Source organism: Anopheles cruzii, chromosome 2 (genome assembly GCF_943734635.1).
Source record: "Anopheles cruzii chromosome 2, idAnoCruzAS_RS32_06, whole genome shotgun sequence".
NCBI lineage: Eukaryota > Metazoa > Arthropoda > Insecta > Diptera > Culicidae > Anopheles > Anopheles cruzii.
The window spans coordinates 56,966,823-56,985,129 of NC_069144.1; the positions used below are offsets into that span (position 1 = coordinate 56,966,823).

General features: G+C 50.2%; 4 protein-coding genes across 8 annotated transcripts; 1 reads left to right on the top strand and 3 right to left on the bottom strand.

Annotated features, from left to right (window-relative positions):
* Positions 1 to 2,075: 2,075 nt before the first annotated feature.
* LOC128269471 (trafficking protein particle complex subunit 2-like protein) lies at positions 2,076 to 6,675 on the bottom strand. 5 transcript variants are annotated; one of them, XM_053006941.1, is made up of 3 exons: positions 6,572 to 6,675; positions 2,487 to 3,298; positions 2,076 to 2,422 (listed from the first exon to the last, which is right to left on the bottom strand). In XM_053006941.1, exons 2-3 carry the CDS (start codon positions 3,276 to 3,278, stop codon positions 2,252 to 2,254), a joined length of 963 nt encoding a protein of 320 aa, XP_052862901.1. In that variant the 5' UTR covers positions 3,279 to 3,298; positions 6,572 to 6,675; the 3' UTR covers positions 2,076 to 2,251. The 5 variants fall into 5 exon arrangements, with proteins under 5 accessions (XP_052862901.1, XP_052862905.1, XP_052862903.1 ...); XM_053006945.1 differs by lacking the exons at positions 2,076 to 2,422; positions 2,487 to 3,298 and adding an exon at positions 3,416 to 4,035 and having other exon boundaries at positions 6,572 to 6,653; XM_053006943.1 differs by lacking the exons at positions 2,076 to 2,422; positions 2,487 to 3,298 and adding an exon at positions 5,655 to 6,146 and having other exon boundaries at positions 6,572 to 6,672.
* LOC128267057 (retinol dehydrogenase 14-like) lies at positions 4,337 to 5,447 on the bottom strand. The gene is made up of 2 exons (XM_053003849.1): positions 4,614 to 5,447; positions 4,337 to 4,534 (listed from the first exon to the last, which is right to left on the bottom strand). Exons 1-2 carry the CDS (start codon positions 5,445 to 5,447, stop codon positions 4,337 to 4,339), a joined length of 1,032 nt encoding a protein of 343 aa, XP_052859809.1.
* Positions 6,676 to 6,884: 209 nt separating the features above from the next.
* Positions 6,885 to 8,026, bottom strand: LOC128268016 (probable deoxyhypusine synthase). The gene is made up of 2 exons (XM_053005004.1): positions 7,829 to 8,026; positions 6,885 to 7,769 (listed from the first exon to the last, which is right to left on the bottom strand). The coding sequence occupies exons 1-2, from the start codon at positions 8,024 to 8,026 to the stop codon at positions 6,885 to 6,887; spliced, it is 1,083 nt and encodes a 360-aa protein (XP_052860964.1).
* Positions 8,027 to 8,531: 505 nt separating this feature from the next.
* LOC128277724 (UDP-glucose 6-dehydrogenase) lies at positions 8,532 to 17,958 on the top strand. Its single transcript, XM_053016229.1, has 4 exons — positions 8,532 to 8,633; positions 11,204 to 11,761; positions 15,193 to 16,296; positions 16,432 to 17,958. Exons 2-4 carry the CDS (start codon positions 11,603 to 11,605, stop codon positions 16,669 to 16,671), a joined length of 1,503 nt encoding a protein of 500 aa, XP_052872189.1. The 5' UTR covers positions 8,532 to 8,633; positions 11,204 to 11,602; the 3' UTR covers positions 16,672 to 17,958.
* Positions 17,959 to 18,307: the final 349 nt, after the last annotated feature.

Below are 18,307 nucleotides of genomic sequence, written 5' to 3' on the forward strand. Positions count from 1 at the left end.
TTCATCGTGCCGTGTGCTTGTTCGCATCCATATCAAGAGAGACCCACGTACGTACCGCCGTACCGTAGCTTCGCTTTAGTTCAATTATACTCTACACACTAGACAAGATACTAGGAGGGCGGGCTCGGGTTCGGAGATATTAAATAGTAACGAATTTTTAGTGAAGAAGGGCGCCCAGGGATAACCAGAATCTGCTGCTGCTGCTGCTGCCGTCGCTAGTGAGAAGCCGGGAGCCCAGGGTGATGGGTGATTGCCATTACGGAACGAAACAAACGGATGAGGACGGACTCTGTTGGGGTTGTGTCCGGCACATGGTGTGCCCAGAAGCGAAACAAACAACCAGCACTCCTCTCCGTTGATGATCTACTAAAACCGTTGCCCAACACATCGGCAGCGGCCCTATTTCGCTAGCAGTACTGTGTAATTGTTTTTAAATGTTCTCAACTCCACGCCAATACTCTACCACTCCGCCAGTCATTACTATCTATTGCGCAATATTAGAAATTAAACACTCGAATCGAAACCGAAAGGGAAGGGAAACATTCTCGAACACAGCACATAAGGGCGCCACGGGTGGCGTATAGTTGAATCTGAATCTGGTCCCCTTCGCAGGCAGCTTTACCTTTTTCTTCAGTAGTGTCGGTGTGCCGGTGCTGCACTTAGGTTAGGGAGTGTTTCAGAGCGAGCTTTTATGTTCTGTGTTATTACTGTGCGTTCCGGTTGCTAGTAGCTAAATGCCAATTTGCTAGATTGCGTGGACAAGAGCATTGTTCACAGCGACAGGTTAATCTATTATTGTACATTGTTTCCCAACATAAGTTCGCTTGGGAGGAAAGAGAAAAAACGAATGCACACACATGCAACAAAACTTAGACTAATGTTCTCCCTGAAGCTGAACGCTGTCGATTGGTGCCAATCACGGCATCCGCAGGTCGGTCGCGCAGCCGTACACCACATCCGGCAGCGGTCGGTTAGATATGTTTAGAAATAACAATTCCAAACGAAAGCACCTCAATAAATGCTCTGAGAGACGGGAGCTGTGACCGTTGGACAGCGGAAGAACTAGAGTAGGGTTGTGTTTTATTGTTTTGTATTGCTTATAATACGGTTGGTTTTGTATAATATTACCCGACGCCGGGGGGTTGCAAGTGTCTCACAACTAAATATTGGTTATTGGAAATGGATAGCGTTTGTTTCCGGAAACTAAACAAGGCAGGGGCCATCGAGTGTGACGACAGCAGCTTTTGGTCGCGGTCGCATACGGCGTACAAAGTACATTGACTAAAGCAAAGCGCTTCAAAGTGGGCAATCGAAACAGGCAAACATACACCCGTTATCCTTTTAAGAAACTTACCAACCAACCAACCAACCAACTGACAACACCACTTATTCAAAAATATTAATGAACGAATTAACTAATGCTAGTGTGTACCATACGAAAGGTCAAGCGAGATATCCTTGTTGAGGTAAGCAAAGGGGGGCGATAAATTCACACAAAGTCACAAAACAGGACACTTAGCGATGATAAACGTAAAATTTACCCATATTCCAGGAACAAAGTGCGAGGGCAAAAGGCAAAACACATAAGAAATCGGTGTGCGAGACGCAACTGTTGATATTAAATGTCCCCCGGACAGTCCAAGAATTTTCAACTAATAAAATGGCAAACTCAAAGATTTCAACCCGAGCGCGCTGGTGCCGAGTTTCTCTTCTCTTGCATTCCGTTCGGTGGGCGCCGCATTTATGCCGCGGTACACAACAACACACGTCAGTAGATGTTTTCTTCTCTTGGATACTATCTTCTAAACCACCATTCAGGGAGGGCACGCAGAACCATCGAATGGCCGACACGTGCGGCATAACCGGGAGAGTCGAAAAGGAACAGTGGCAAGCTGGCGAACGAAGGCAACATCTAAATAAGTAAAAATATATATAAAAACCAAACCATTTGAACACGTGCCTCATTCTTCCGAATCCGGTTCCAAGTGTTTGCAAACTAAACCACTCGTTTGAACTCGTTATTAATGTTTGTAATTTTATTGCGATTAGTTGAATACCCATTTTCCCGCACCGTTCACAGGTTAGTGTAACTTAGTGTATTGCTCATTCAGTCCCTGCATCAACCCCATTCAAACGGGGCTGTGAGTATTGGAAAAGAGATTGATTATAAATGCAAAGTTGGTTGTAAAAATTCCCACCACCGGCTCGGAAGGAGCAAACTGGACCATTTATCTCCGCCGGGTCCGCCTGCTTAGTCGCTAATTGCCTTCAGGCTTTCTTTCCACAGTCGTTCGGAGGTTTCCTCATCGAATTTGCTCTTGGATTTCGTTTGCTGAACGTTCGTCACAAAGTAGCCCGTGAGCGGGTTCTTCTCGTCCGTGTTCACGTTGTCCGTCGCACAGTGGATGATATTTTGGGCACCCTGTCGATGACATAGATGCGAATAAATTAAAAACCCATTTTCGCTAGTGCTCGGTTGAGCTTACCTGACGGGCGGAACGCAAGAACAGCAGCACGATCGGGGAAAACAGTACGTAGTGGTACCATTTGGGGTTGTAGTCGCGGAAAAAGTCCGTATGGCAAAGGCCCGGACAGAGTACGTGCACGTTGTAGCCCTGTTTGTACAGTTCGCGCGCAAAGTAAAAGTTCATCAGCTTCGAGTTGTTGTACAGATTGTTGGTCCGATCGCGTGGCCCCCGTTCCATCCACTGGCCCAGGTGCTCGAAGTCGATTCGTCCCCTTTCGTGCATCTTGGACGACACCACCACAACGCGGGCTCCGTTCGCGCGGATATTATCCTTCAGCAGATCCACCAGCAGAAAGTGTCCGAGATGGTTAACGCCGTAGTGTACCTCATGCTTTTCGTGCGTATACTGGGGCCGTTGCACGGCCAGACCCGCATTATTGATGAGACAATCGAACGAAGGGTGGTGACTTTTCACCTTCTCGCAAAAGGCGCGGATCGATTCGAACGACGCTAGGTCGAGCTCGAGCGGGATGAGCTCCCCTTCCGGTGTGTGCTGGCGGATGCGACTGATCGCTTCCCCGGCACGCTCCATACTACGGCAAGCCATGATGACGGTCGCTTGGCGTGCGGCCAACGCTTGAGCGGTCTCGAAACCGAGCCCCGTGTTGGCACCGGTGATAATGTAGACTTTGTCGCGCAGAGAGCTGTTGCTGCGTACCCAGCCCCACTGCCACTCGCGCAGCTTGCGGATGATGTAGAGACCGGCGCCGACACCGACCGGCACCAGGAGGTAGAGGAGCGAGACGGACATTTCTGCACTAAAAATCGTGGCTGGAGGAGGCAAGCATGAACGCAAGATTATGGTTAATTCAAGGTGTAGTGGAAAGAAGATACAAGCGCCACAGTTTCTCGATAATTAATTGAAACAAAGGCTTTGTTGTGTAAAAATCTAATAAATGTATTAACATGTTGCGTGTAATACTATGTACGTAGTAGTGTACGAGGATGGCGCATTCAGCGTAAGTACCACAAACCGTCTCCAGACTTAAACTCTAGTTAGTTGGACTTCTTTTTCTGCTTCGTCGACGCTTCCGGTTCCTCGGTCGTTCCGCCAGCTTGCCGGTCGTCTTCCTGGGCATCTTCGTAGCCCCTCAGCGCGTACAGCATGATGATGATGTTGACCACCAGCACGGCAGCGGCCACCGAGCCGCACGTGTTCGGGAATCCTTCGATCTGCAGACAGTGGCTCAAGCCGTACCGCGTGCCGTAGAATGCCACAAACGGTAACGTGAACATCGCCGTGCTGTAAAACAGGAGCCAGGCCATGGCCGACATGGCTTGACGTGATGCCGCCCAATCGTCGCCGTCGTTCATCCGCTCGTCAGGCAGCGATTCTGGCGGTGGCACTGGCTCCGGTTCTTGTGCGGCCATCGTTGCCGCATGTTTCCGACCGCTTTTCTTCGGCATTGGCGATGGCGAGGAGACGATTAGTAGTCAACCCAGTTAGTTAATCCAACTACCAAACAGCGAATGTCCGCGTTTTAACACCACACGCACACACCACCACACTGGAAGACGATATTATAACATTATGTACATTGGCAGAATTCTGTACAAATCGATTAATGGTAGATTGTTTTAAAGAACCCGCTTATGAAACCAAAAACCAATTCCAACAATCATCCGATCGACCTTTTCCCCCTTACAACGCTAGTGGTTAAATGTGTCCTTTCGGAGACCATCCGCCGACCATCGATTGAACGTTAGTTCCACACTCTCAACCACATAACCCTCTTATGCTTATGCCGTTCCATCACCATCGCAGAGTACCGCATGCCACACGTTTCGCAGTCCAATAGAAGCCTCTGGCTAGTGAGCCTTTTCAACCGTCCCGTCTCTTCCTTCGATTGCGCGGACACTTTCATCCCACAACCGAGCGGAGGTTTCTTCATCGAAGTGGAACTTGGAACGACGCATTCTGACGTTCGATATGAAGTATCCGGTGACGGGGTTACGCTCCGGAGTCGTGACACTTTCCGTGGCAGCGAAGATGATATTTTGGGCCCCCTGCAGGTGAAGGTGAGTGGTGAAAAGATCGTTCGAGAGGTGGCCCATCTGCAGCTCGGATCTGCAGGTCGATTCGTACCTGTTCGCCACTGCGCAGCATTAGCCATACGATCGGTGAGAAAAGCAGGTAGTGATACCACTTCGGTTCGTAATGGCGGAAGAAGTCCGTATGGCAAAGGCCGGGACAGAGCACGTGCACGTTGAAGCCCCGCTTGTAGAGCTCGCGGCCATAGTAGAAATTCATCAGCTTTGAGTTGTTGTACAGCCGGTTCAATCGACTGTCATACTCGACCCATCGGCCAAGATTATCGAAATCGATCTCCGCTTCGATCTCGTGCATTCGTGAAGACACCACCACGACTCGTGTCCCCTGCTCCAGAAGGCGCTTCTTTAGCAGATCCACCAGCAGGAACTGACCCAAATGGTTCACACCGTAGTGTATCTCGTAGCCTTCGTCGGTAAACTCCGGTGTCCGCGCCGCAAGTCCAGCATTGTTCACCAGACAGTCCAACCGGGGAATGGTCCGTTCGAGCTCACCGGCAAACTGACGCACGGACTGGAACGAGGCTAGATTGAGCTGCATGGGGATGAGCGAACCACCAACCGTTTCGGGGCCAAGTTCCGCTTCGAGATTCGCAATAGCCGCTCGCGCTTTGGACATGTTGCGGCACGCCATCACGACCGTGGCATGCCGGCGTGCGAGGGCTTTTGTCGTTTCGTATCCGAGCCCCGTATTGGCACCGGTGATGAGGAAAGTTTTGCCACGCAACGAAAACGTGGACCGTACGCGGCCCCATTTGCGTAGTTTGTACAGCCGAAGAAGCACGATCGAACCGGCGAACCCGGTGGCACAAGCCGACAGCAACGGTACCTCCGATGGGATGAAAGGCATTTGAAGGAAGGCTTCGGACATTTTCTAACGGTCAAATTGCTCGGAGGGCTATGTGGAGATCGTTTGGTGATCGACGGTGGTTCGGTGAAGCTTTCTGCTGAAGCTGAAGGGAGAAGAAAATTCACAGAAAAGGTTTTCGATGTTTGTACTCTCTCTCTTCGGGAGGCCGTCTCAGGACTTTTATTGATTTTCCTTCCACGAGGAACCCACCCCTTCCCGGAAGTCCCTTTTACAGATAATGGTGAAGGTAAGGTATCAGTAACGTTTCAATGGGTCTGTCCCCTACCGAGCTCAGTTCGAAGTAATGACACTGCGCACGGAGCGATCGAAGCTCTTTGAGGTGAGCGGCTCGCCGGGGGTGTAGAATGGGTTGCATACGGCGTCCGTGTAGAGGTTGTGCAGATTGCGGAACATTGCACGGACCTCGTTCTCACGGAACGACGTGTTGCTCGAATCGATTACGATCACGAACTTGATTTTGGTGTTCGTTACGTAGCCGTAGATTTTGTACAGCTCGGTCGAGATGAGCGAACCGAGGTACAGCTCCCGACCGTCGGCCGTCTGTTTCTGGTTCGTGGCGCACTTTTCATCGATCACGTCCAACGATGCGTGCACCAGAAACTGCAGTTCTATCTCCTTGTCCGCGTTCGCCGTAGCGATGTACAGCGGGGCATTGTCCTTCCCGATGATGGCCACGCAGGCACACATCTTCTATCGTTTCTGCGGCATTCCGAGGTTACGCAGCGGAAGAAAGCATGAGAAAAGAGGACGAAAAAGATTTCCTATTTTAATGACCCATATAGGACAGCAGATCGAGGGCGCAATTTCAGTTCCAAGGCTCCGGGTCATGCTTCGTCGGCTTCGACTACGTGGGGATTCGAAAGCCCAAGATTGTATAATGAGCGATTGATAGCAGACCACCCTGTGGGCCCGCGGCCCGTGTGGAATGTTCGGCGTAATAAACCATTGAGGACATGCTAATTTTTCCCTGCCCTAGTCCGCTCTTCGAACGGGGTCTGTGAAATTACGCACCAAACTGACGCTCCCGAAAGCTTCATCCGCGGCTACTCGGAGACAGACACCCAAAATCCTAATATTCTATTCAAATACTTAAAGCTACGCGTTTGCGAATCTACTGAACGTACCTTAGTTTATTGGGCACAGGAATTCGTTGATCACACGATCACACTTCGATTTCGATTCAATGCCCGAGTATTTCTCTTTTTGATCACGCACCTTTGTTTACGAAATTGCACCCATTTTTGACAGCTATTATCGCTCACGAAATCACAGGTCAACTGTGGCACGTCATAATGAACGGTTTTAGTGAGAGCCCTTACCGTGAGTGCCATCGAGGTGTTCATTCTAACCCGATTTTTATTTTTCAAGATAAGTTTAAGTTTTCGAATTTTCAAACCGTTCAAATGAAAATATATTTTCCTTCTTTTTCGTCGCAGTTTATTTCGTACGGAAGTGGTCCTTCACGAATGTTTCACCAACTAGTATAGGAAACACCAAGCTGGCCTCCGCGTACACCTTCACCGGCGTTGCATCCTTTTTGATTTTACCCCACGATATGGCCTCATCCGGCCGCGCACCACTATCGCTTCCATCGTACTCGGACGCAGTGTTAACGAACACGGAATAGTCCGCGCCGTTACGCATCAGATTCGCGTTGCAAATGTGGTGCTTTATCACGCCACCGCCGATAATAATCATTCCGGATTGAACCGCTTTTACGGCCATCGTATTGAGCCGCCGCAAGTCGGACACAATGTCGACCACTAGGCCCGGATTCCGGTACGAGTGAAAGTACATCATGTCCCCGAGGCTGCCGTCCGTCAGGGCCGGACTGAACACTGGGATACGGTTCTTTGCGGCCCAGTAATAGATCGACGATTCGTCGTTGATCCGTTCGCCAAGCCGTGCAATTACTTTGGATGGTGTCCAAAGTGTTCCTCGCGTCCTTTGTTCAACGAGCATCTCATCCAGCAGCGGTATGACCCAGTTTTCGAATTTACAGTAGTTTTCGTTCGGTACCAACAGATTGCCGATCCTATTAATGCCCCGTTCGCGCAGCTCTCGTCCGTCCAACTCAAACGAACCGAGAAACGTTGGTGCAAGGCACTTGATAAGATCTTCCTCGATGCCACCCGCCGTGGTGACAATGCAATCGATCATACGGTGCTCTGCCAAGAATCGGATCGTTTCTCGTACACCGGCCGAAACCATGTTGGAGGTGTAGCCCAAAAAGATAGTACAACTCGACCGGCGCCGGATGAATTCGTCCTCCTCGTGCTCGTCAAACTTGTCTTCGGGGAGAGGAATGCGACGTGCAGCAATCTGGACAGGAGAAAGCACAGAAATTAATCTTTATTCGTCGTGAATGATAATGTCCGTACCATTTTGTTGATTTCCTCGATTGCCAGGCCAAGATTCGTTGCCTGAAAACCACTGTGAACGTATGTGCTGAACAGCTTTTCGTAGTCATACCCATTGTTCCAATCGTAACCGTGCACTTTCGGGGTGTCCGCTGGTAGTTTTGTGCTTTCCTGCAGCACAGCTTCCTTAGCAACTGGCGGTTCCGCGGTGTTGTCCATAGTTAAGATTAGCAGAACGCTGTTTCTAACTTAAAACATGTGCGTTCAACTTATTGTTTATGTTTCCCGGCGCCACATTTTTGATCGTGTTGGTGTGAGACGTAACGTCAACGGTGAGTCGATGAGTGTGAGATGTGAGTAGCGGTTGACCGAAGCAAATATCAGAATTTTCTGTAGTAGCGGTGATCAATAGGCAAACATATGAATGAAACACTACTCAAAATTAACATCCGTGAAAGAAATGTTTATCGATTAACTTCCGAAAATGATACATATCCTTTCCCCCAGGACTTCAGTCCACGCTGTGACCGAAGCTAGCTTCCTCACTGCTCACGTGCTGTCAAAGTCAGCTGATGCTCGGTGCGGCGCTCCTCAGGCAAATCTCAGTCACGCTGCGGCAAATGTCAGTGCAAATCGCGTCGTCCGTCGCACAGCACCACGAAGCTGAGTTGAGCCGTTGTTCTGTCCGGTACGGGTTAACAATCGTTGCCGTTCGATTGTTTCGCGCGAGTGGGTGCCAGGTGCCAGTGGACTATCGCAGCCTACTACAATCTGTTCCGGCTACGTGCATAATGGGCCAGTAACTAGATCCACCAGTAAACCAAAGGTAAACAAAAGACCCCCCCGTGGATGAGCAATACACTGTCGCAACTGCATTAAAGCCTGATAGTTGGACATTATCTCGCGGAACGGCGAATTGCCCACCTCAGTTTCACACGTGCGCACACTGCGGTTGTGCATTCCCCGTGCAACAGCGAGCACGATTCCGTGAAAATACGATATCAGAACGATGCCTCGTTTGCACTCGAATCCGTCGGAAACGATAACGAAACGTTGGATTTTCTATTTACCAATGTGTCACTATGCTGCGATAGTACTGGTCGCTTTGAACGCACCAAATTGCTGATAAACTTTGTAGTTCTTTTGTGAGCCACGAAACGAAACGAAACGGCAACTTAATCGCAGGGAATGCCGAGGACGGAAGTGGCTGACGTAGGGCACCATCACACACACACACAGACAAACACTCAGACCAAGAACAGAAGAGCATACTGCAGTCTATAATATGCACAATTGTCCGTTCGTCATTCGCGAGGCCAAGGCCACTCAACACAGCGAAACGAGAGTCAGTCAAATCGAGGCCCTAAAATAACGTGCCTTCCATCAGCACCGCGTTCTGGGGGTGCGCTGGCCGGCGCGCGGGGCTCGCGACCCCGAATGGAATGGAATTGGATAATGGCGCGTGTGGGGGGTACACGATTTATACCGTACACCCCTTTGGACTTTGGGGCCAATCCATGCGGGCAGCAGGCTCGGAAACTCAATCTTCTTGCCGAGCTTTCTGAATGTCAGTTAGCTTAAGGGCAAAGCAGATGGCGCACATACCAAGAGCCCCCCCGGCCGGTCATTCTGAACCGCAGCAACCTCCACGCTCTCTGCTGCGGCAGAGCCGGGGTCTCCGGCGGGATTGATCCGCAGGAGCCCGCACCGCCTTCACGGAAAGTGCGGCTGCTCCGCCCGAAGAATCGATTTCCTCCACGCGGCAAGTGTTCTTGAACTTGTGGCCTTGAGAAACGCACGGTGCCGTTGCAATAGTTTCGCTCCGTCTTTAACCGGTCCACTGCTCTTTCCTCTTCTCTATCTCTCTCTCTCGAACGACCCCGGACTCGGTCCGCGGGCTTCTCTGGTAGCTCGCCGGGGGCAGGACTCTGTCCATCTTTTGGATCGCTCTTTCCCCGCCTCGGACTGCGAAGGTAGCTTATTTTCGTACCCTGCTAGGTCCTTCATAGAAGCGCCACCAGGTGGGGCACCGGGAAAATTAGGCAAATCAATGGCACGCACCGTGTTGTGCATTTTTCGGTCTAATTATGTGTGATTTTTATGGTTCGTGCGTGCGTAATTTACGCTCCACGAGTCGTCAAACTTCGGTTAAAGTTCAGCTTTTCAATTAAATTTAATTGCAGGCCCCGTACTGTTGTCCTCCGGTTGCCATCGGTTGATACATTTATCGATGTATCCAATTATTTGTTAAATTCAATTGATTCGGCCTTCTGGCAGCTGCTTTGGAGGAATGGAATCGATTTATTCAACTTTAAAAGAAAAGGGCTTTTTCATTAAAAAATAAAATACGTCAATACGTAACATAAAGTACAAAACATTTTTGAGTTTCTCTTTAGAGCACCCTTTTGTGGTGCTTCCTCGTTCCGAATCAATCTACGGTCCTATCCAAAGCCGAAGCGAGTATTGAAGGTTTGAAATTAAACTCATCGCGTATGTGACTACCACTAATGATGATTGCCCAATCAAAGGCGAAACGAAAAGTACCACCCTTAGTGTTGACTGCATTTTTGAAGTATGATTCCTCGTTGGCGGCTCGATTTGAGACGTATGCCGTCATTGACACGATAACAGCGATGCTATTTGGGTAGCATCAATCATGCTGTGCAAAGCGGCCAGCCGTATCAACCGCCATCGTCCTTTTACGATCCATCGGCCGATTCCCACCCCAAAATCCATCACTTGCGGCCCAATCAATGAGTCCTAAAACTTTGCATCCGCACGTGTTCACCGTTGGCCGTTTGTTCGGGAGACACGCGCGTAGGCCATATATTAAACTTTCTACACACGGCGTTTCTGTACCGGTAGGTATGGCCTCTGCCCCCCAAGGCGTTGGTCGACCTCCCTGGCGTTGCATAATCGAAATCGCCCAAAAATGAAGACCCCGCTGATGTGGGTTGCCACTTTTTTCGGCGACTCGCGAGCGAAGCGAGAGGGTTAGTGATCATCACCATCATGGATTTGAATTTGATATCTGCTCAATTTGTGAAGGACAAACATCCCTGTTGAGGGTCGAAGCATTAGCCCAACGACCGGCAACCTTGTTTTTTTTGCTGTGGGTCGGACTATAATACTTCGTGACCATGTTCCATTTTATCACTAGCTGTTGATCACTACGTCAGAGTCCCATGAATATGCAGCGTTTTTACAGTGAAATAGATTTTTGTTTGATGCCGTCGATTGGAACTAACATTGCACAATCTCTAGTGCCATTTTATTGCAGTGCTATTACTGCACTGTAAAATAGTGGTGAAAGGATTAACGAAAGTTTTTACACCCCAAAAGTTCACATTTATTGTTTTGTTTTCACTTTTCTTTCCCCGTTGTTTCTCTTTCCAGCACGCCAACCGATCGCCCGAAGGGGCTCTTTCGCGATCACGCTCCAAAACACGCTCTGATGGTGGGCTGGTGGGCTTGATCCGTCTTACGATCCGGATCGTGGTAAGATCGCGATCATTCGGCGAGGAGCCTTCGGTGTGACTGGATGTGCGCAGGATTAGAGAGGAGGCCCACGGTGTAGCCGGTTTCGTTTTGTTTTGCGCGAAAGGGTGTGAAAAATTACGAGTGTGTCCCAGGTCTGCATGGCAACTTACTATTTGCTGGCACCACACGAGTGAAACGAGTGAAACTGGTGGGACGCAACCAGGAGAGAAGTGGACGGTGAATTGACGGTCGGTTTAACGAGAAAAGGCAATAACTCATCGCCGGACCCCGCTCTGTAGTTAGAATCGCCAGAAGATGGTCATTTCGAAGATATGTTGCATCGGGGCCGGCTACGTCGGTGGGCCAACCTGCAGCGTGATGGCGTTGAAGTGTCCGGACATCAAAATAACGGTCGTCGATCGCAGCACCGAACGGATAGCCCAGTGGAACTCGGACAAACTGCCCATCTACGAGGTGAGCATTATTTGAAATTGTTGCTTGTTGGCCACGGATACAGATTTTATGACAATGTTTTCGCGACGGAGGAATTCATTATTTCAGTTGGCACGAGGAAAAAGGTGGAGGTTTGTCGGAAGATACACGAGGAACAAATAGAATTTAACGTACATCGTGCATCAGTTCTACTAATCATGAAACTCACTGTTTTGGCCGAAACTTGCAAGCATTTTCATGTACCACGACAAGCGTCCAAAAGGCGCACCCCCCTTGAATAACGTAATATCCGTTCGGATATTTTTAAATGATCGTAGCGGCTGTTTTGAAGTTGAAGGAACGCCTCGTGCCAGCTCGGTTTCCGTTCCGTTGACGGTATCGTACCCCCAACGCCGCCGTTTGCGTCTCTCGCAGTGTCGTTTTCATAAGTCGGTTAAGGTCAGCTTCGCACACATAATCGCTCCGAACCGTTTGCGTTCGCTGTTCGCTGTTTTTCGCGGCAAATTGGCGCGTTTGGGAAGAGGTCTCCATGGTCGTCTAACTCGGATGAGCAACGAAGAGCCCCCGAACCGGTCCGCGTGTTAGACAAAAGGAAACCAGTTTTCGAGAAATTCAATGTGAAGCCGGAGATCCATTGCGGGAGTGCTGGAGTGACATGTAAATTATGTTGAATATCTCCAAAATTTTGCATGGCCATTGGTGTTTTCCGTAAGGGAAGTCTCAGGGTGCGTCTTACAAGATTGGCCCAATCAATTGGCCTCGGTAAACGATGCCGCTACAAAGGTATTTTTTGACTTGTTTTAAAAGTTAGTGATCATCGTATTTCCGATGAGAAGTCGACGATCTGTTATCACCTCATTGCTGGTGCATTATTCAATTGGGCTCATTGAAACCTCTTCAATTAAAATGCTTCTCGTAACTGCTTTTAAGCGGACTTTCCACTTGAGTGTAAGCAAACAAGTTCTCTTTTAATACCGCTAATTGATACTCGAGCTGTACCGTTTAATACGGTGTTACATGAAATCGAGGGATTCGGGGGCACTCCGCGAGGGATTACCAAAAGCAACATTTTGTAGCAAATTTGTTTACCAAAGTGAGTAAGCGCCGTTTCGTTCCGCGAGACCTTTGCTTCGCCACCGCACGTGATAAGAAGAGCACCAGTGTCCGTAGTTTGTGGTCGCAAAAATAGTAACGAGCATTTTTCTCCGAAGCCTCATTCCACGGACGACCTAACGGAACGGAAGCGATCTTATCACAACGAGAGGCTGTCTGCTGTTTCTCTTTCACTGTCGGAGATTGCTCTTAGAACACAACGATACGTTGACATTTTGTTGGCCGGAATTCAGATCTTTTGTGGAGGTTCTACTCAAAAAAAATTCAAAATGTAATTCAACCACACAGGCAAGCAAGCAAGCACAGTTTAGCAAGAAATAATTTTTAATAATGGTGGAATTAAGGAAGGATCCGTTTCCTACAAAAAGAGAAAACCGTTTAAGTCTCAATCCTTATATGGTTTTATTCTGCTAAAAAGAAAAAAGGACCGTTCGCCTCGAAAAGAAAAACTTTTCATCGCTCTAGGGAGCTGCGAATCTGCAGATTGTTGCATTTTTCATCGTTCGTGTCGCCACATGTTGCCAATCTGACGACATTCCGGCAGACGCGGCAGGACTAAGCGGGGCGAGTGTCCATCATAATTCCTTCGTCGTCGTCGTCGTTTCGATGCACCGTCGAAACCGCCACCAGCCGCGCATTCGTTGGCATTGACCGTGGGGCCATCCCGTGTCTCTTGTCGGCCCGTACCATCGCGTGTCAGCATGGCGCCACTGTTTCAATCCACAACCCAACACAATGTATGCCCTAAAACTGTGACTGTGTCCAGCACATATTGGTATGCGCATTGGTGTGGAAGCCACCATTCTGAGGTCCTTGTCTCGTGCGATCCAGGTTGTCGATCGGTTTTTCGATGGATTTTAAATGTTGACATGACCTACAACCGGCGGGCGGACAAAAGCTTGTAAAGTCCCGTGCCGGCGGCTAAATTAACAACTTCAGAACGTGTGTCGGTCGGTCGCTCGATCGGCGTTTTAATGGCACTTCGCCGACCGATGCCCCGAGGCTGAGCGATGTAATCTCCCATTTCCATACCCTCGCCGCCCGCCGTATTCGCCCTATTTCGGCACCGCTATGATCGATGGCCGGCTCTAAATATTGACTCACGGTTTCATAATTTCTAATTTCGCCCCGTGACCGGTGCGGTGCCGCGAGGCCGGGATGCGGGGAAACTGCAACCGGGGAACCCGAAAACTGAAGCACACCAACCACGAAGCAGAAATAAATAAACCACTCACTTATTCCGCGTTTAGTGTTACATCATGGCGTCAGGGATTGAGTAAAGGGGTTCGCGTTGTTGATTTTGACGTTTTTGGGCCGTTGGTAGCAAGCGGGAGGATTGTTTATTTTTCGTGTTCAGTGGCTACCCGGCCATTGGCATGACCTTAATTTGGTTTTGAAAATTGTAGTTCTCGGTTTTATTCATACAACCTAAAATACGAGTTTTAATCAATTTATTTATTTAAATTACTAGAATCGAGCATTTGAATGTGAGCTTTAATATTTTAATGGTCTTTTAACGATGTCTCAACGCACCTGAAAGATTTTTAGTTTGAGTTGTAGGGCGAAGTATGTCATGGCTGTTTCGTTACATGTTACCCGAAAGCCGCTCTTTGACAACCGTGATTTGGTGTTTATTTAGTCGACCGTTACTTCGATGGCTAGTGTCATGTATTCGGACGACATCGTCTGTTGTGAGCCAAATGCAAAATCGCCCGACCATAGCCGTTCCAAGGTTCATTGCTCGATGGAACGGGACGCCACTTTGACCAAAGGTGTTAATCTACCATTACACAGTGCTACTATCTGCTCTGCAGACGACGTCACGATCACGAGCCTCCCTTTTTAGCCCGTTGCGAACCGAGTCAGAGATTGAGTGAATTGATAAAAGCGGTCGTTGTAAAAGCTTATCGTTGAGCAATTCGTGAGTAAGCAAGGTTTTCCAGGCCTGCTACGCCAAGCCTGCTTATCTGCAATTAATTATGCACTTAATGGTGTAAGCAAATTCTGAAGTGATGATCGAATCCCATTCCAAACGGAACTGGAATCAGAGATGAGTAAGTGGGTCGCTTAATATGTTCCGCTCGCCGCAAAGGGGATGTACCGGCGGTGTATGACGTACCCGTGAAGGTATTTCTTCAGAGGTATAATAATGATGGCCACGGTGGCAATACATCGGTCATCATTATCGTTTTATTTAGCGTTCCTCGTAGCGTTCGTTGTTCCAAATTTTGACCGGTTCGGAATGACTCACACGCGCCGCGGAGTGGTTCTGAATTCTGTTTCTGACGGTACGTGTTCGCGTTTTTAATGGCTTTCCTCTCGTTTGCTCTTCCGAACAGCCCGGCCTGGACGAGGTGGTGCGCCAGTGCCGCAACCGAAATCTCTTCTTCTCCACCGACGTCGAGACGGCGATCCGGGAAGCGGAGCTGATCTTCATCTCCGTCAACACGCCAACGAAAACGTACGGCAATGGGCGGGGCCGTGCGGCCGACTTGAAGTTTGTCGAAGGGTGCGCCCGGATGATCGCCGAAATGTCGCAGAACAGTAAAATCGTCGTGGAAAAGAGTACGGTGCCGGTGCGGGCCGCCGAAAGCATCATGCACATCCTGAAGGCGAACCACAAACCGGGCGTCAAGTACGACATCCTGTCGAACCCGGAGTTTCTGGCCGAGGGCACGGCCGTGGAGGACCTGCTCAAGCCGGACCGTGTGCTGATCGGGGGCGAGCAGTCGGCCGAGGGCCAGGCAGCGATCGAGAAGCTGTGCTGGGTGTACGAACACTGGATACCGAAGAAGAACATCATCACGACCAACACTTGGAGCTCGGAGCTGTCGAAGCTGGCCGCGAACGCGTTCCTCGCGCAGCGCATCTCCTCCATCAACTCACTGTCGGCCGTCTGCGAAGCGACGGGTGCGGACGTGTCGGAAGTGGCCCGTGCCGTCGGGCTCGATTCGCGGATCGGGCCCAAGTTTCTGCAGGCATCGGTCGGCTTCGGTGGCAGCTGCTTCCAGAAGGACATCCTGAACCTGGTGTACATCTGCGAGGGCCTCAACTTGCCGGAGGTGGCCGCGTACTGGCAGCAGGTGATCGACATGAACGACTACCAGAAGACGCGCTTCTCGCAGAAGATCATCGAGTGTCTGTTCAACACCGTCACCGATAAGCGCATCTCGATCCTCGGGTTCGCGTTCAAGAAGAACACGGGCGACACGCGCGAAACGCCGGCCATCGCCGTCTGTCGGACGCTGCTGGACGAGGGCGCCCAGCTGAACGTGTACGACCCGAAGGTGGAACCGGAGCAGATCCTGGCCGATCTGACGCACCCGGCCGTGACCGACAGTCCGGAGCACGTGAAGCGTGCCGTGCAGATCTTTGCCGATCCGTACGATGCGGTGCGCGGCACGCACGCCCTCGTCGTCTGCACCGAGTGGGATGAGTTTGTCGTATGTCATCCGCGGCCGAAAGCCGCTGCTACCGGCAACCCCAGCAGCTTGCCGCCCGTTTTTGGTGCCGTGCCGCCGCCCGTTTCTAACCATCTTCTTCCCGTTGTTCCCTTCCCTTTCGTTGTCTTCCCACAGAGTCTGAACTATGAGCGTATCTACGCGTCGATGATGAAACCGGCGTACATCTTCGACGGCCGCAAGATACTGCCGCACGAGAAGCTGCAACAGATCGGGTTCCACGTGCAAACGATCGGCAAGCGGTTGTCGCCGCAGCAGCTGGCCAACGGGACTGCCGGCCACGCGGCGGCGGCGGCGGCCGCTCCTTCTCTCACGAACGGACACTGCGCGGGTGGGGGAGACGTGGCGCAGGCCTAGTAGCTTTGCTGCCTCGTAGATAGTACCGCTAGTGACATCGCTTCGCCAGTAGATTATTACATTAACCGCGCCCACAGCGACGACAGCGACGACAACGATGATGATGACGACGACGAAGATGATGACAGTCGCCTTCCGGGTGCGGGACAGAGGAAACTGTTTCCTTTCGGAGCCACCTTCGGTCAGCGGTTGCTGTCGAACGAAGCCGCTGCCGGCTGGTGGCAATGCTTTATGCGCCTGGATTGCACCGGAACTTTGAAGCCCTTCGAACAACAACAACAACAAGCACAACAGCCGCAAACCTCTCCCAGGCACCGGTTACAGCTGTACCAACGGCCGTACGACGGAGCACCGCCACCGCCACCGCCGGAACCGCATCGGTGCCAGATTGGGTGTCGCTTTGTGCGCAACGTACGCCACGCGAACTCCGGGACGCCCAAAAGTCCCGCCGGAAGCGATGGCACCGGTGATGACGGTGATCACTTAACGATACCACCGGAAGATCGAAAGTATTACTACTGACATCGAGCCCTTCCATCGACTTTCCCTTCCCCAAACAAACATCACGCCCTCCCACATCACAGAACATCGGACGATCGCGATCCTTCAGACTATCCCGAACCGACACCGACTGCTGCATTGAACGGACGCTTCTATCTCTCGCTAACCTTCCCTCCCTCTCTCTGCACCTTATCTATATACTCGCTAGTTATGTAGTCCTCTAGATCGTAACAATTCGCCAGTAGGGTGGCTTTATCGAGCGCTATAGGATGGTAAGCGAAGCGTGGATGTGTAAAGGAAAGGATGTATAATTATCCTTGCCATCCTCTCATAGGCCAGCTTTTGGCGGTAGTATTTCTTGCATTTTGTTGTGTCCGAACGAACGCGTCCACCAAAGGGCACTTATTTAGTATTTTGTTTCTATACGCGATTAAGAAATAGCGCACGCGTGCGTTGAGACGAGCATCGTAGCTTCCCACAGCCACGAAAGGTTGTTGATTGCTTGCAATGTAACAATTGGCGTAGTTTGTAAGACGAGTGTACTTTATCCAAACCCCTCGGTAGTGGCGCGGAACAAGCAGCGTTCCTTTTTTATATCCACGAAAACCATTGCCCGACTCATTGATGCATGCGATAAGACAGACAGCGTGATGAGCAAGTGATTATAGCAGGAGAAATATATTTGTGTGCAAAAACACGGAAACTCTCAAGCGCGACAGTGATTCTATGCTGGACACCGACAGAGTGAACACCCCTCGAAACATTCGATCCTCATCGTAGTGTGATCGATGCTCTGGTGGATGTGAATAAATATCTGGTAACATCACTGCCAAACGTGATCTTCGGCTAATCTGGTGCATTATTTGAAGCCTGACGAATTTCGGTTTGTTTCGAACAGATTCAAACATATCACAGCTCCAAAGGTTAAATCTCACTCACCGTTCGCACACACTGCTCACAGCTCACTTTACTCACTCTCTCTCTCACTAGCTCAATTGTCAAACGGATCAAAACAAATCAAAGTAAACATTGCATTCTCGGCGACCGGTGGTGTTGTGCAATAAAAAGAAGGTAAAAGTATAAAGCCATGTTCAAAACGCTGACGAGACCCCGGGTGGCGGTCTGTGGCGCCTAT